General features: G+C 38.3%; 1 protein-coding gene across 1 annotated transcript in view; it reads right to left on the minus strand.

The window, feature by feature from the left end:
- TPO (thyroid peroxidase) overlaps positions 1 to 18,953 on the minus strand; it is a 42,800-nt gene that overhangs the window by 6,759 nt on the left and 17,088 nt on the right. The window contains exons 7-11 of the mRNA XM_069805896.1: positions 17,423 to 17,629; positions 10,553 to 11,068; positions 3,261 to 3,519; positions 2,571 to 2,741; positions 794 to 1,031 (exon numbers count right to left, since the gene is read on the minus strand). Of these exons, the coding sequence (XP_069661997.1) occupies positions 794 to 1,031; positions 2,571 to 2,741; positions 3,261 to 3,519; positions 10,553 to 11,068; positions 17,423 to 17,629 (1,391 nt within the window). The remainder of the gene's footprint in view (positions 1 to 793; positions 1,032 to 2,570; positions 2,742 to 3,260; positions 3,520 to 10,552; positions 11,069 to 17,422; positions 17,630 to 18,953) is intronic.

Genomic DNA, 18,953 nt, shown 5'->3' on the forward strand with positions numbered 1-18,953 from the left:
CTAGCATGGTGAGAGCAGTTTAAAATTAGTCTTCTCATGAGATTCAAAACCACTGCCACAAGTACATGACGGAAATGGAAAAAAAGTTGGTTTTATAATTGCTTCAGGAGCAGAAGCAAGATGTAAACTGCATCTTGCACCCCTTTGTGACCTGAAGCTGCTTTTCTCCTGCCTTCCTGGTGTGGAGGGTTGTACTGGCGCAAGATCCTGGTGGCCGTTGTGCAGGGTTGGGTAAAGGGACGTCCTATGCTGTGTCCAATGAGGCAATTCTGGGAGCACTCTGCAGTCCCAGTTCACGTAAGACCAGGTACGTGATGTTTTTATTATCCCCTCTAGGAAGCCTGAATTACAGTTCTTTGCCTATCCCTTCTGACTTTGCTGTGGTTACCATGGAAAATGTTGAGGTTCTTCCAGTTCCTGAGCCCAGTGCAGCCCTCAGGGACTGGATAGCTACAGGCTGCACAGTACTACATCCATCCACACAGAAGTTTGCTGCTCCTGCCACAGTTAACTGCTGGTGGCACCTTGCATTTCCCCCAGGAGTGCAAAGTTGGATATCTTAGTACCATAGAAACAATCTCCATGTCATTTGGGATTGACACTATATACAGACCAAAGAAGAATAAGCAAATGTCACCCAACAAAACTGAAGGAGCTAAGATAAAAATGTGGAAGTGGCAGGGAATAATTTTTTTAAAGCATATTTAAGCACCACATTTTCCTCACATATCTGTAAAACCTCCATTGCTTCTGCTTTGTTACAGAAATTGTTCAACAGCATGAATAAACTTACCGGTCACCATCCCTTAGTGCTTTCATTTGCTTTCCAATTATACACGCAAACAGGGGGCCGGTTCTAGCACCTGGAAGAAAGTCTTCTACCAGACCACCAAGCCAAACATCAATATTGCTAGGATTATGGTACAATTCCATGATTTTTTCAGTGACGTTGTGATTGGTTATTATTGTATTCAGGTCAGTGTGAGTTTCCAGTTTTGGTAAGCCACAGAATTCTCGCCAGTCATTATAACCTGTAAATATTATGTTAAAAGAAAAATTAGATTTGACTGTTAAGCATGATATATGAAATTAATAAATTTATAAGCACTGGATTCTGACAACCTTAATCACAGTCATGGGCAGTTATGTCTAAAAATATCCCTATTATTATTGGTTAAATTGATCAGGGAAATGATGGCAGGATCTGAAACTACAGGTTATGCAATTGCTACATCATTTTCATGAAGAAAAACAAAGGTTTAAAACAATTCTCCCATGTTTAAGCAATGAAAACATGACAATAGATAATAGGAGCATGCACTGTTTCTTGAGCTTTCCAGACTAGGAATACAGGATTTAGATGAAGAGTGGGCAAAGAGTAACCTGAATGAAGTTAGTAACTAAAGCACTTTACTAAGGAGAGTGTCCTAGGGTCCATGTCCAGCTCTCTAGAAACTAGTTTTCTTTTACATTATTTTACATCATTGGAATTAAACTCCCCTACCTCCCAACAAAAATTTAACTTCTGGTCTGGAAGGTCGAACCTCCGTTTCTACCCTTGGGTAGCTGAGAGCTTTAAACTCCAAGCCACTCAGACTTCATTTCTACTGTCCAGGGCCAACGACTTGTGTATGCCTAGCTGCGGAGTTGCACAGGACAAATGGAGAGGGTTGTCACCCAGAGACATAATGCTGTTTGACAGTCAGTCAGTCCCACCTCCACGGGTAGGACGTCGGGCTCAGAGCATAGAAGGGCAGCCATGTTTGTTCCTTAGTCATGCAGACAAGTGATCTGCTCAGGCAAGGGCTTTTAGTTCTAGGAACTAAAAATAAAGAGGCCCCGCCTGCCATGCTGAGGATTGCTTCCTCTGCTCTCAGAAGCTGTGGCACGCTTGTAAGAGGTTTTTACACAGAACTGGGAACACACTGTATTTTTTAAGAGCCGATGCAATCAAATTGAACTAAGCTCCAGTAGTTTTTCTCTAAGCTGGAACACCCATGGCCTGATGGGCTAATGCTCCTTGACTGTTAGTTCAGTCTTACCCTGGGCTGACTGGAGGAAGAAATGTGGTGCAAAAACCAGGCACAAATATGTAACATTTCTCAAAATGCGGTGTACGCCTAACTAAGCCATCTACACCACTCCTGGAGACATCTGAACACCTTCTATGGTTGGTAGAGCCGATGAGGTTGTGTCTAACCTAAGCTGATCTGCCCCACAGGCTGGGGGCAGCCTGGTGATGGCAAGTAGCTGCTGCAGGCAGAAACTGCACTCTGGAGCTGGTTCCAGCAAGAGTGAGCCTCAGGTACCTACACTGAGCACACCCAGCTCCACTCACTAGTACTGTCCTTCTAGATTCCAGACTTAACGGATTATTTTAATTTCAAATGCTGTGGAATATTTTGTTTCCATCAAAGTTAAAAATATTAGCAACACTACATTTTAAAAGAGACTTAAGTTACTTTTCTAATTACCAAAGCTATTTTTTAAAAGCCTACGATTACATCCCAAATATAAGCAGTTATAATTCAGTTACCAGTTGGAAGAAAATTCAAGAAAAATCAATAGACCTGGGAGTCCATGATCACGGCCACGCTGTAAATTTAATGATGCTAAATCAAGTGAACCATTATTGGACAACACAAACAGTTTTTCTGTTAACTCCTCATTCAGCAGTTGATCTTGCATCTGCAGTTTTGCTGAATGTGCTAGAAGACCCCTTAGTAAAGGATCCAAGCCTCCTTTAAACACAAAAATAGTATAATGTTACAGCATATATATAAACCATTTTAACTTTCTTAACAAATGTGAATGCATGTATGTTTCTATCTTTTTTAAACATTGGCCACATAGGCTTCTACATTCAAACACATGTAAAAATATCCTTCAGGTTGGAATAGAAGTAATAGTGCTATGAAAAGGCTCCATCTTCTTCTTCAGGCATAAGAAATTTTGCAACCCGATAATACCGTCATCCACAAAAAAAGATATGAAATATCTTCATCATCAATCATCAATCATTGGTCTATTGTCAATCTACCAGACTGGTTTAATCTGGGGAGTAACTTTTGTCTGATTCAGACAACTATTTAACTCAGAATAATCGTTCCAGTTCATGTTTAGTGCTCTGGAACCTGTTCAACAACTTAAATCAGTGAAGCAATTAAATAAATGTTCCTATTCCTAATTCAAGGTAAGTAACTTTGAAAAAAGTTACAATATTCTGGAAAAAAACCCAAACAGTTTAAATAAAACCATACCTTCTTTAATGAGCCTCCAAGGACTAAAGAAAACTTCATGCAAATGAAGATTTGGGAGTTCTGGATCATCTAAATACTGTGCATTCAATCGCCTTACTATTGGTTGGATTGTTGCATGACCAAAACGAAAAGCAGCTGTTGAAAATATGTTAGAAACTGTAGGATTCATTGTGGGATCATAACCTGTATAAAGGCCAATATACAGATTAAAAGCATCTGGACCAATGATTTTGGGAATGTAATCTCTTAAAGTAATAATCTGAAAGAAAAAAAAAAAAAGACGTTTATCGTTCAGCGTTTTTATAGATGAATAGTAATGATTCCCAGGTGCTAAATGCCTTTTTCTTCACTCATCTGGGCCCAAGCATTTGGCATGACAAAGAGCGGTATTAGCTGGTAAACAATATCAGTTTTATTTTTGCAAGAAGGAGACAAATGACCAGAGAGAATCAGTGGCACAGCTCAGTACAGTGCAACAGTCAGGCCCCTGTTAGCTCCTACCATAAATGCTAGACCAAAGCCTCCTGAGCAGGGATTACCAGTGTTGTTCACTTAAAACCCACGGGGGTAATCCACCTCACAGGAGGTGTGCTGAGATTTAAAGCCTTGATTGTGATTGTGTAAATTATAATGCCTTTAAAAATAGCAATGAAAGCATGAATTGCTATAAAATCTTTCAAGAATGGTAGTTAATATGAACAGATTCTATTTTCAGGCATATATTTGTAACACAAATCCTCTTTACTAAATATTTGAAATGACCAGGCTTTAAAATACTGGTGCCCAGAATCCCTTGGTAGACATTTTATGCTCAACTCAAGCCAATTTATAGGCTCCTAAAAACCACACTTCAAAAATGAAAATGCTGATAAACACCTTCTGTCAAATGCCTTTATAATGGAATAGTATTATAGTTGCATGAAGAAAGCATATGAGTAATCATGACCAAAAAAAAAGGGGAAAACAATCTAATGTACCAAATAAAATGAAAGTGCATTATAGGTTAAAGATTACACTGAACTCAATAAAGCATAATGGGATGAATATGAAGCATAATGAACTCAATAAAATACCTTATAGATTCAATATAGTGTGCAATAAAATATACAGACAAATGTACTTTGAGCTTGATATAGTGCATATTGAAAAGCTAGTTGGCATAAAATGACCTTATGAAAAACTTGTATCTTTATTTTAGGCACGGCACAGAGACAAGCAAACCTCTCCAGAATTTGCGCACTTTTCTCAGGAGGCAGAGGTAACAACCTCTTTATGTTTTCACGTCAGGTCATGCAGTGAACAAAATATTTGAAAGACAATAGATTAGAATTTCTTTTACAGCTCCTTTAATACAGCATATGAAGAAAACAAAGTAATTGCTAGAAATTAATACTGACACTACCATTTGAGAAGTTAACCTTTTCCTACATTCACAAAGGTTTTGCAAGACAACAGTTCTTTCTAATTTTAGATTTAGAGTTAGTTACGAGCAAAGACTTTAAATAGCACTAGGATAGTCATGGACACAAACATCCTGACATGACTGTAATTTTTTGGCTCATTGTAAATGAAATCCCAAGCTAAGCTGCTTGTAAAGGCCAGATTCCCTGAAGGAAAGGGCAATTCAGATTTTTCATTTGCTCCAGAGGCAAGATCTTAATTTCTTTTTTCCTTGAGGGGGGCGGGGAGAAAGGTTGCAGTTTCAAGACGTAAAAATTAAAAGGCTAAGGGTAGAGAGGGTTCTTATGCCTGCCTTGAGCTAGGAGAGGCATCTGTTTGATGGAAACTTCCAATGGCTAAATGAGACTCCATCAAGTAGAAGAGATTTTTGGACAATACAGACTAAGATGTTACTAATACAGCAGAAGGTGATACTGCCAGAAAGAATCTGGAGTCTGACAGAGAACCACATCTAAAGTAGCATCCAGTATTTGTGTGGTCTTTGAATGTACTTTGCCTGAATTCATCTGCGTGAAGTCAAAGAGATGCTCACTACAAGTTCTCATAACTGACACATATATGTTTTAAAGAAGGTGTAAACAGCTGACAAACATCAAAATTATTTTTGTTAAAATTCTTCTGCATGCACTCCCTGCTTTGAGAGAATGATTTGAAAGGTTTATTTCCTTTCATATTTGGCATAAAGAAGCATAACACTTTCTTTCAATACAGTGTTCCTCCAACAACTAAGATTCTCCTGTGGAAACAAAGGAACATGCTTGTCTAAAAATGCGTCAATAAAATCAGAGCCAGAAAGGGACTATATGGAAAAGAAATTGCAAGTACGTACAGTGAACTACCATTTATTACTTACATTGAGTCTATTTATGAATAATAAGTTAAATTCCAGGTGTTTGCAGCAGCATAAGGGATTTATGTGGATCTGATGAGTCTGAACCTGCAAGGTACTGGGTGGTCTCAACTCCTTGTGACATTTATGAAATAACCGTTAATCCAAGCTCCTCTGAGGATACATTCAGCACCTAATAGCATCAACTCCAAGCTGTATAGCAGCTTCATGAAGAAATTAATTTTAATCAATAATGTAAATGTTTCTACTGTCTCATGGCAGTCATTGTTTCAACAGAATAATTCAGTGAAAAATGATGACAAATGGGCACTGTCTTTTAAAATGAAGGCCATATGCTCAATTTTGAAATTACTTAATTAGTCTATATGACCAGATAGTAACAGAGAGATTACGCGTACTTAAATGCTGTTTATTTAGTCATACTAGAGAAAATCAAATTTTTATTTCCTAGCAATTCAACCAATCATTTGGTAAGTATCGAGACAGAAATAGAATCTGAGTGATTACAAGACTGTCAGAAAAGGCTTTGTATAGATTTTACATCATATTATGAATCACATGTGCACTGTTTATAGAAAAGTAATTGAATCCTGACATGCAAATACAATAATACTCCAAGTTAAACAGGCTATTAGCGTGAAAGGCAACATCCCTCTCATTCAGAAGGCAGAATTACAACAGGGGTTCCCAAGTGTCCTTATGAACTCAGCGAGCATCCTGGCTGGGTTTGCCTCCCGGCTGGGCCACCTCCAGTGGAAGTCAGCCATACATTAGATATTTGGGAATAGGTTACATAATTTCAGATTATTTTTGAGAATTTTTTGTTTGTGTTAAAAGTTATTTCAAATTAGGTGCAAAAGATACAGAATTTTTTATTACTTCTCATAAGGTTCAGCAGACTTTCCTTGCCAAAACCCCTCCAGTATTTTCCGAAGTAGGTGTGAATGGGGCACAATGGATGGAAAAGGACAATAAAAAACAGGCTGGAAGAGAGAATATAAAAATATGTGAACTATCATAAGAATAAGTAAGACCAAAAGTGCAATTTGTCTTTGCCATTGGCCAGAGGTAGCTGCAAAGAAATATTATCTTACTGAGATACTGAAAAGCCAATTAAGTGAAGCACCTGCACTTGGGAAAGATTGCAGAAATAATAGAGAACAACCAAACATAGCAGTGTTTAATTCATTAAAATGATGCGCACAGTTGGTTTGAAGTTCTCACTGTAAATATTAAAGGATTTACAGATTATATTGAAGTCCTAAACTTTTATGTAAAGGGTGATTGTATGAGAGTTTAATAAAGAAATGACCACATTATTATAGTTCTGTTAATAGTTTGAACTATACTCTTTGTAAACATGAGTTATTACAGTGTGCAACACATACTCTTTTATAACATCAATTATTTTTCTATTTATCCTTTATAATTTCATAGAGTTTAAGCTCCGAGAGGAGTTATGTAATCATCTAATTTCACAGACAAGTTTCATCCGTTAGCCATGTTGAACCCAATAATTGTAGTTAAGGTTAAGTTAAAGTACATCACCCACTTGCAACCTACACCTCAGATCATGGCAGAGAATTAGGGATGCAACATGCTCAGAGAACACAAGCAGATGTGAAGCAAGTGAAAAAAACACCCATATACACATTGAAAACTAAAGGTCGTTGTCAGCTACAATTGGGATCAACTGGCAGTAACACCATTAATTCAAAGTTGGTTCGCTGATACTGTAATAAATTAAAGAAAATTTGATTCGGATTGATCTGCAAAACTCCTGCTTCACTCTAATGCCACATCATCTAGTTTTCACAATCCAAATGGCACATCAGGGGAAACAGTCTCTGGAAGGAACAGCACGTGTGCATGCAATATTATCCTGCAAATCACGTATGTACAAAATAGTAATGTTAAGACTGTAGCAGTTGCATAATTGAGCATTTTTTCCTATTCTGTTCACACTTTTTGTTTAAAGGAAAACAAATTTAAACTATTTTCTTTCTCAGGTCAAAACAGGAATAAGCAAAACAAGCAGATAATTTCATTTCAGTTAGTAAATGACAATGAAAAAAATGTCTTTTTGCACAAAACACAAGGTAAATCAGTGTATGTATTTTTACCACTGTATACTGCGGTGTTAATGCTTTAGAGTTAAGCATGTGTCATTCCAGTAAAATACAAGGGGAGAGTTAATCACTGTTGTGACTTATATAAACTACTACTTATCAGGGAAACATGTCTGCAATGCAACCAAAAAAATCTGTTTTGTCCAGGATATCAACAGGCACTTGTTATGTTTGGTAACTTTGTCAAGTTTCTATTATTAAATGCTTGTCACTAGAGATATTTATGGTGCCAGAAAAACATCCAGAAGGAAAAGTATGGTCTAGAGAGAGATTTTTTTAATTCTCCTTATTCTAGAAAGAAGGGAAGGCCTTTTGTTCAATTCTCTATAATTACACACCCACAGGCAAAAATTATGCTTGAAAGTATTCATTCCAAAAAGAGAGAATTTTAGAAATGTGTAGCAACTGAAACAAAATTTTAGAGTGGAAATCTCAAGGTAACTTCAACTAGAGCTGTCATTATTCCGCTGGTATAGCATACCACATTAATAGAGATACTCCAATTATCTCTCCTGAATGAATGTCTCTAAACCAGCTAGATAGAAGTCAAATACATTTCTAATGAGCCATAGGCAAATCTCATTAGTCTGTGATACTGCCAGAGATAGTGAGTAGCCCAGATTCATGCGGTGTATTGCCTTGCACAGTGTTTTCTTTCAGGCCATAATATTAGTGGACGTAAATCAGAAGTGTATGAATGCACAGAGGCCTACTTTTGGATTTGCACTTTTCTTCTAACCATTCTGACTTGTCAATGCTATTATTTTAATGTAAACAGCACATTTACAACAGAGGAGCTGATACGGTTAATGTATACAAAATATGTATTAAGAAAAAAGCCAAACTTTTCAAAAGGACTGACTAAATACAATTAAATAACTTTTCTGATGTTATTTGGCTTTAAGTGCAAATATAACAACACACCAGCAAATGCAGGTGGTTTCTTAAAGGAAACATTCTGCATATTCTGCTGACTAAAAATTGTGTCAAAAGAAAAGAAATGTGTTTTATGAGAATAGTGAAATTTTCCTCCCTCCTTCCCCAATTTATCTTCAAAAAAGTCTCCTTTTGGTACTAAAACCTATCTGTTTGTAAGAATCAGAAAGCATAGGAAAGTCCCCTAGCCTTCAGTTTATTCTGGTCCTGATATTGCTCCTCCAGTATTATGGATTATAACGGACAGACTGAATCACTGTGTCTTAGGTTGTCTGATTAAAGGTCAATCTCCACAAATGCAAAGGCCCTGGTGAGGCTTGGAGGAGCAACGTCAGGTGGAGCAACCTGAGTAACCAAACCATTGAAAAGGGGCTCGCGGGATCGTCCATTCCCCAAGGCCACTGGAGAGAGCGGCCAGACCCCGAGACCGCGTGTGAAACCTGCCAAGATAAGCCAACAAAAGAAACTGTCCTCCGAACATCACACAGGCAAAAGGGGTGGTTGCCTGCAGCGGTGGGAGTCGCTATGGGGTGCAGGGAGGAGATGACTTGGGGGGACTGGGTAAGAGCATCGTTTGCAATGTTTTAAGGGGATTGTGGGAATGTGTGAAACACTATGGAGTACTCGGGGAAAGGACTAAAGTTGGGGAAAGGGAGGGGCCAAGGTGGGCTAGGGAGGAACAAGCATGGCAAAATAGAGGGAAAAGGGGATAAAAGAGGTTGTCTGAGTGTGAAGAGTTAGCTGATCAGTGTGCTCATCTGACTGAGCCCTGTGCTTGATCTCTGCAGTTTAAGCTATATTCTTCTGAAATCCTATTTCCATGTAACCCCTTTGTGGGTGTACTCTCTATTCTGAATGTGCATGTGCAATCACTAGGCAGTTTCCAGCCAGACCAGAGATGACGAGCAACATAAGAAACTTGAGGACCTGCAAAGAGCATGAGTGGGACCCTGAGCCTCAGGGGCTTGTGAGCCCAGGCATCAGGAGCCAGACCAGCTGTGGGCCCAGCCACTGTGCAAGGCTGTCCAGGAGAGCTCCACGTTGCCTGTGTGTGTACTTCACTAATGGGCTTCAATCCTGAGCAGCCGCAGAGAACATGGGTCAGGCCATCCCTGCCGTTCACATTCATGTGAGTGCCAGCAAAGGTGCTGCTTTTGATCTGCACTGCTTGGTGTGGCCTGCCACGTGTGTGTGTGTGTGTGCGTCTCCCCACACTGAAAAACAGAACTGTGAGGAAAAAGAAGTTAAAGCCTGCGTAGCTATTTGGGGGGGGGGGGGGGGGAGAATAAGGAAAAAAAAAGTAAAAAAAAGAAATAAAAAGGAAAATGCTGGGTAGAAACAGATTTGCCTGTTCTCAGATCTAATATAGACATTCTTATGGGGTCTTTTCTTCTGTATTTTCCGATATCTGTTTCTCCTGCTATCTCCTATCAAGAGTAGCCCTTGAAGTTTATGCATTAATGCCTCACTGAGAACTTCATAGGCATTTTTACACAGGGAAGCTTTTGATGTATATAATACCTATGTGAAAGTAAACAATGTGAACACTATGTAAATATAGAGACATTACTTTTTAATTGTTTCCTTTACCAAAAAACCTACCAAAAATGCATCTGAAAAGACCTCTTCAAAGACAAAATAGATACCAGAGAATCCCACAGAAAGATGTAGCAGAGTAGAAACTGCCATGAAAATCAGAGCACTGAGGGGTCTGGACAATCTAAGGACCAGGACATTGCATTCAGGAAAGTGGAAAATGGAACAAACTTTAAACATGCCAAATTTGAAGCGCAGAAATAGGTGGCAAAGGTAACATGATCTCAAAAGCCACTCACAGAAACATATCTGAAGTTTTGTGATCAATTCTGTTCTAAGATATTCACTGCAATGGGTAGATAAGCAAATAAACAGCCAACCTGATGCAGAGCACCGACAATTTTTCGTGCTTCTTGGTACACTGTCTCAGCACTCCAGTGGCCGTTGATGTTTTTGAGGGCTCTGGCCAGGCGGTTGTGCTCTCTCAGCCACAGCGTGTGCATGGCTGCCAGAGACGTGACCTCACTGGATCGGCTGTCCCCAGCCATAAAGCATTCAATCCTCTCACCTTCACTTGAATTCGAGTCTTGTGCACAAGGTGATGGGATCCGGTCTGTAAAAGGCAGGTATTCACGATGGTTATCATAGTATTCAACGTTTACTCTAAGAAGGCCTTCTTTGCTTGTTAAATTCCTCAGTTTGTTTTCAGTGGCAGGGGTACTGCCATAGACAGTAGAAGCATCAAGGAAAGAAGTTAAGCCATTGATCTGTTGTCTTGGATTTAGCGTTGATAGATTTCCAAAGAGAATGCCATGATCACCAGTGCTGCACGCAGGAGATGAGCGGTAGAAGGGCAGGCAATCCATCCCTGCAGATAACGTGTCATTGGTGGTCACCTGCATTAAAAAAAAAAAATGGGTGTTTTCTGAGGTGAAGATAACAGCTGTGGATGTTGAATTAAGGCTTGTGTAAATATGTCCATCCTCTGCCTCAGTTTTCAGTTGTTCAGATCTCATCTACTGAAGTGATGTATGCTAAACCTGTAGAACTTGTTTTCCTTCAGATTTAAGCAAAGACACGATTCAACCATTTTAAGCAAAGACAAAAATAAAAACCAAAACCATTACTCTGGCATAAGAGCAAGCTACTGATGTAACCCCTTTTGCATAGATCTACACCTAAATTAGCCTGGCTTCACAATCAAAATTCATCGTGGAATGTATCACAGTGAAGACGTGAACATCTGGTCAAATTATGTTCTACTGAAAACCAAATAAAACAGCAGGTTTACATGTATACATAAAAACATAATGAAGAGTTTCAATGTCTGCAGCGGCACGTTATAAAAGCTTTGTTTCAATACTTAATTCTAATCCAGTTTCCTAACTAAAAAAGGCATATGTAATTATTCACTCTGCTTTCTGCCAGTCCCCCACAATCCTTTTCCCACATTATATTACAGCGACAGGTGTCTTACAAGTATTGAATTCTGGCTATATTTATAAAAAAAGCAAAGGCTGCACATAGCCTTTGCCAAATGAAAGACTTCCCAGTCCTTTATCGGTTTGACCCACACACAGTCAAGAGACCAAAGTCAAATGGTGATCCAGCATTTGCGTGCTAGTCCGAAACCAGTCTGAACCAGCCTGTTACTCAGTCAGCTATTCCAAATATATGTAAAGGGCATGAGAGGGACATGTGGGAATTATCCAATGAGACCTTGGGGTATAGGTAAGAGTACTAGGAGAGAATACAGCCCAAACCAGACAGCTAGAAGTTTTGTCACAGGAGAGCACTGAAAGTGGTATGTGACTAACTTAACAGGTGTGGGGAAGGCAGCAGAGATGCTGGAGGAGGAGAGAAAGAAAGAGGGAGAAAGGTTTTATTTGCACTGTAGAATATCCAAGAGGAAAGCTCAGAACATCAAGTCTATTTCAAAGAACAGAGTTCATCACTAAAACAAAAACTGCCATGTTTCAGAATTACTAAACTCCGTCCGTGTTGTCTAATGCAGATTTGGCTTTACAAACTCTTTTTTCTGAAAAGCACATTATTTCCAAATTCTAACAGTACTGCATTGTGCAACAACAATGAGCCATAACAGCCTGTCAGTTCCAAGAGTTTAAAAAAGATTAACCTCAATTAAAAATGTTATAACAATCATGGAGTGTGAGTTCCAGGGAATATAAATCTAGGGTTTTCTTATCAATTGATCAACATGAAGTAGTTACAGGCAACACTTATTAAAGCTGCTGAAATATCCCAGAAAAAAAGAATCTTCAAAAACTTGACTAAGAGAAAATAAATGTTTTGTACAGACACCTGAGCTAACCCTTCTTATTTGAATTCTATCTTTCTGCTTGATTTTCATTTTTCAGAACTCTTTGGCAGAAGACAGTGAATACTGCAGATGTTATACAAAATTATGTAATTTCTTCTTCATTCTTTTAATAATACAGAGATCAGTCTGTGAAGATAGAATGGTCATTAAATTGGGGTTAAAAGTAATAAGGCAACTTTGGAATGGAATTCCAGAGCTTCATATAACAACATTGTTACCTCATTTATTATACCAAGTAAAATTTTCTTACTACTGAGAACTTACGTCAGTAGGGATTGATACCAATAAAGCATTTAAGTTAAGAAAAGGTTTCATTTATTTTTCAAGTTTTGTTTGGTAAAAAAATTCTAGCAATATTTCTTCACTACCTAAGTTTTAGCAAATCAAAGTAGGTTATTTTTTAAGGAAATATGTAATTTCTTTTTCCTTTTTCTTTCTTTCACCAATTGCTGAAATCAGTAATTTCTCTGCTTGGGTTTGCTATTTAGTATTTGTCTCTATTAGTAAGTCTCTTGCTATTAGTGTGGCTTCTTTTTCCCCTCAGCTGGTAATGAAAGCAAGAAGCTCATCTCGTACTACAAATACCTGAACTTGGCAGCCATAGAATTGTATGTGTTTGACTGCCTCCTGCATCTAGTTATCAGGAAAGCCTGGAAGAATTCAGGTATCAGTGGGAAAAAATGTATGAGCCACCTTTAAGTTGTTAACAGTGAGGCTCACAACAAAACATATCAACAGTGAATGAAGTTCATACTGAATAATCTTTAGTTAACTGTCTCTGCAATTTCAATTCAAACCGTTCTGTGCCCCAGTGGAGAAAAACAGCAGTAATGAACATTAAGGGGCTGGCAGAACTGCATAATGCAGTCCTTTCCCTTTTCATAGGGTAAGTAGTGTGTAGCCAGCAGCTGAATGTGCAAATGAGAGGTTCCTTACGTTCTTATTCAAATGACATAAAAAATAATCTGACAGAAAAAAAAGAAGACCCTTTTCTGCTGAAATGGGTACAGAATCACATTTTTCTCTAAAACTAATGAAGAATAGCCATATCTTTTTTTCTCTTCCTTGCATAATTCTAGAGGGAAAAAAACTCACAATAAAACCCTCTCTGGCCACAATAGTTTTCCTGGTATAGCTGCATGTTGATTTAAACTGTTATTAAATATGCATGGTCAAACCTGTTTATGGTGAAATTCTTTTATGTGTAGGAAAATGAAAGGCACTAATTGTTTCAGTGTACTACAATGACTAAACTGTTATTTTGGTTAAAGAAAAGTCTTTCTTATTGTGAAGTTTTTCTGTGGGAAATGACCTTGTAAAAGGATTTTTGCTGTAGACTTAAAAGAAAACCTAGCTTAGAGTCTATGAAAGGTTGCCAATATGGAAAACATGAATGTTTATTTGTGGACACTCAGAGAAGAGTCAATGAATCCATCTGACAGTGAGCTGCTACCTCTGAAACACGGAAGAAAAAGGCAGGAGCTCACTTTGCTGGTTGCTGAGTGCGCACAGATTGATCCATTTGTAGCTGAGACTGTAACCTGTCATGTTACATGTCACCTTTTGCAAATCACCTCACTTTTCTGTGGCTCTGGTTCTTTTCCACCTTTTTGTATCTGAACTAACTGACTGAAAGCTTTTCAGGATTGTATCTTACTATGTATATGCGCTGTGTCTAACATTGTCAGCAATGTATTAATACTGAATGAAGTCAGTAGCTCTCCTATGAAAGTCTTTCTAATGCCTCATTATGTCTCAGCCCTAACCTGAAATAATCATCTGAGGAATGACAGGTTATCTCCACAACCTGTTCCATGTGTCAGGCTGCTGTAAAAGAAGTATAAACTAAAGCTAGTGATTTTTTCATTATTTTTTTCCACATTATGGGATTCTAAAAAGATACAGAAAAAGAATATTCAGGCTCTACCAGAAGCTACAGGCTCGATGTGAGAATCACTGGGTCAAATTCTATAGCCTTTATTATGAAAATGTCCAGAATAGAAAATCATAATGGATCCTGCTAACCTATGAATCATTTACCTACACTTGTTATTAATATTAATGCACCACCGCAGCTTTCAATCCTTCATTGAATTGCACTGAGTCAGAACATTTTCCAGACAGCTTCCCTAACCTGCACATTCAGGAGCTTCCTCTCCCCGGTGAAACCCCCAGAGAGGGCATGCAGCTGTAAGCATGGTTGTCCTTTGCTGTGGGTGGATTCTCTCTGGGGTGCTGCTGTTCTAGGAACACAGCAAGAGTGCAAACTGCAGCCTCTATGTTTACATTGTTGGATAATATGCTATTGATTTCGCTGTCTTTGGAAACCAGCCACAGTTTCTTCATATACAAAATGAACATATAAAACTAACTGTGGCAGTTTTCCAAATATTTAATAGGTGGAGATTAGTCTTAATTAAGATTTCACAAAGAAGATCAGTTCCAGGGGGTAATAGCATTTTGTTTCAGTGTTCAAAAAATAGTTCCTCTGGTCACACTAATAACTACAACTCCCCTCCTTTTTTTAAAAAATACAGTGTCTATTCTTTGCCTTTGACAAAAACAATCACAAAATACTAGATATATAATAAAAGCAAAAGAGCAACCATCTTCATATCTGTCTCTCTAAGCTGTGAATAACAGAATAATAACAAAATGGAGCTGAAAAATTCATGGGACTGTGATCATGTAATGAATCCACAAGTTGGGAAACTTATCTAATACTTACAGGGTTGTGTCTGAATTTCTTTATATGCCCCCCCTGCCATGGCCATTCTGAGTATCAGGCACTAATTCCCAAAGGTAGCCATGGGCCTGACCCCATTCCCCTGCTGGGCTACACTGCTGAGCAGGAGCTGCTCCTAGGCTACATTCAGTGCTAGATTTAGTACATGTACATGTAACTTGCCTTCAAAAGCATCCTTGAAACATGCTCTGTGATGAATCTCTTCATAGCTCCAAGATAGAAGTCTGAAATATGTCCCTTGTTTAGAGCACTGAAGGATGCACTTGTGGATCTATGCCATGGTAATGTGTGCAGCTTCTTTCTCTCTGCACTGTAATGCCACTACCACATGAATAATGTTAGCCTTGCAGTCCTTTTTCGAAGATCTCTTAAATTGTCTCTTTTTAAGCAGATGGGATTTCTAGGCTTGAACTAGTCAGAGTTCAGAGGTTAGACTTCTATGGTCCCTGTGATCCACATTTGATTCAAGTTATGGGCAACAGTATAAGTCTCTTCTCAATTTAAAAATCTATTTAGTAATAAAAAAATGTGGGGGTTTTGCACTTAAAGATCAATACTAATTATGCTCTTTCAAAGACTATATCATAAACACAAAACATAAGCTTTCCAAGACTTTTGCAGCTTTATATCTACAGCAAAGTGACTTTTTTAAAATGGGAGTCCATTCGTAGCCACGTTGTGTCATGGTGAAGACATACTCCACCTCCTTCATCACATCATGTGAAGCACTGCTCGTCAGGGACTGGACTTCTGCCCTAGCCTCTCCTGATAAGACTTTGCGATGGGAACATTTCTAAGGCTATCACTTAACAGCATAAACAGAATAAATAATTTCTTGCCCCAGATGGAAATTTGAGACATAGTAAACTAGAGATTTTTGTCAGAACTATGGAAGACTCATTGTAATTAGGGCTGTTGTGGCTAAACTGGGTTAGCCAGTCTCTCAGTGTCCTGAGAATGTGATTCTTTTAAGAAGTCTGTGCTCTTTCTGAATGCTCTCAAGCTATGCTTGCAAACTTTCTCCTGGGTGAGAAAGACTAGATTTACCTGCCTGTGGTAAAATTGCAGGCACTCATTCATTTCACTTGGCCTTTCCTGTGTTTTAGATTCTCTCACCAAATGGAAGATGGGCCATCTTTCAACACAGGAGCTGACTCGATTCCCATTACAGTTAGCCGAATATTTCCCTTCATGTTTAACAGAAGTCGAATGAGGCACTTAAGGCAAAAGGAGACTGTGGCATAGTTATCAATTACATTTTGTTGAGGGGAAAGCATTTTCTATGGAACTTATTCCCTACATTGGCTTCAGTGCATAGAGAAGCTGGTCAGTAATCAAGCTCCAACCCTAAGGAAAGTAATTTAAGTTGCTTTGGAAAGAGATGGGGGCTTCAGTCCAAGGGCTGTAATGGGCATGGGGCTCTCCTGTAGCATGAGAAAGAGATGTGCTTTGAGAAACAAAAAAGTGGTTTGACTTTGCTACTTAATTTTTTTGAGTGAAAGAATAACTATACTTTTAAATTAATCGGACAAGAATACAGCATCCTATATTTATACCAATTTATGTTTCTTCTAACCCTCTAACAAGCTTTGAATTCATGTTTTCCATCTACTCAAAGCAAGAGGTGATGTATGTAAGTTTCAGCAACTCCCTGAAGGTCATTTTATACATATGTTGAAAAGATAGCTCTCTTCAAAAGTTTGCATTAGCTGCTGGAAATATCTTTGCTTTCACTGAGTAAAGTTAAGATCCTTTCACTTTATCTGGCTGGCAATTTAAAAACAGAATTATTTATGACTGCTTCCCTATTTTCCCCAGTGGAACTCAAAACCTTGAAGCATGAGAACAATAACATTAGGGGGACTAGTAAGGTTTCTCTGCAACATAAACCTGAGAGGCAGAAAAATTTGATATTTATACTAAGTACCTTAGCTATAGTTTGTTACCTCTACAAAACAATTTAAATATCTACCTGTTTCATTTAATAGTTACATTGGGTTTCAATTTTTCTATCACTGTCTGCTCTAGTATTTCTGGATGATCTATCAATTTGCTTTATAATTATTTCTGCATATATGTATCACTTATGTGTTTTACTTTACATTTACTTTACTTTATGTGTTTAGAGCCTGGAATTTCTCTTGAAGGAATTAAGAATCTTACCTTTATTGGAAAACATGGGTTTTGTTTTTCACATGTCATCTGGCACTCCATTCCATTTAAGAAGGTGGTTCTACTTGTGCTCTGGGGTGTGAATGCAATGTCATGGTCTATGTACTGTCCCCATACCATAATAATATCAGAATACAGGTTGTCTTCAGTAACAGCCTCATTAGACACGTGAATAATTTTTCTTGTCACTTCACGAACCTGGGAAGAGAACTAATTTACCTTGAGTGCCAAGTAGTATTTACTTCTCACAAAATGATAAAACACTAAAAAGTAAGGGGAACAGTGATAAAAGCTGCCTTCCCCCCCCCCCCCCCCCCTTAGAATACTTTATGTTGTAGAGCACTTTTAATGGTTTGACTAAAAACAAAACCAAAAAAGCCCCAATGACAACAAAAAACCCAACCTCTGACAGACTCTTATTTCTGTTCAGGAGCTGAGATACTGTTGCCACAAGCAGATTAAAAGATGTTTTTAGCTGAGTTTTTCTATATATTTGCCAAATGAGCAGTGTACCTTTGATCTGTTCCTTTCCAGAGAACTTTGAAAACAACACGTTTCTTTTAAACTGTCTAAAAGTTTTCTTTCTATTTATTCTGTTTTCTGCTCCTTTAACAAATGGATTCTGTTTGCTGGGCAACCTCAAATCACTGTGAATACACAGAGGCTCTGGGCTACTCTGTACGTAAATGGAGCAGCTTATGCATCCCAGGAGACAAGCTAGGTTGCAAATACATGGTAGCTGAAAGCTCTGCTTCATTTTCCCAGGCAAGGAGAAGCCAAAACATATTTCTGAGGCACTTCAGTGAAAGCTGCATAGAGATCCAGATGTTCTCAGGGGGAACACATCGAGACATCTATGCCACATGTCCAGCTTATGCTAGTAACCAAGCAAAACCATCAGAGCAAAATCAGTAGTCAGTTTGTGATGATTAGGGTATTGTTACTATTCACAGATTCCTCCCTCATGCTGCAAAATATTCCCTCGCATACAGCAGCTGCCTTAGAAGTCAAGCAATTGAAAGGGCAGCACATAAAGTAGAGTCACAGAGTCTGTAATAAATATAAGGGCTATATAATGAATGTATAAGGCAGGTGCAGTTAAATAGAATTGGTAAGGACAAGAGCCAACATGGGACTTGTTAGGAACATCAGGCTTTATATTGAAATAGTCAAGAGCAGAGATACATAGAGCTCACCAGGAATACAAGTCTTGATATCAGTATTTTAATAGCTTTGGTGGCCACAAAACACAAACTTTTTTCTTGCAGTTAGTAAGATTTTCTTATCACTATTAACTTGCACAGCTACGCTGTGTTCTAATACTGCTTTATAGTAATCCTCACACTTATCTCTCACCTTCACATTATTTGCATGTTGCTTTTTAAAGGATATAGTTGAATAGCTAAAAGTACAAAAAAAGACAATTATGTAAATAAGGAAAAACATCTATGGCACTAGTTTTAGCCTATCTTACTTCAAAATATAGCAAACAACCTTGCTGATGGTCAAATATGATCAGATT

The sequence above is a fragment of the Haliaeetus albicilla genome, chromosome 18 (genome assembly GCF_947461875.1).
Source record: "Haliaeetus albicilla chromosome 18, bHalAlb1.1, whole genome shotgun sequence".
NCBI lineage: Eukaryota > Metazoa > Chordata > Aves > Accipitriformes > Accipitridae > Haliaeetus > Haliaeetus albicilla.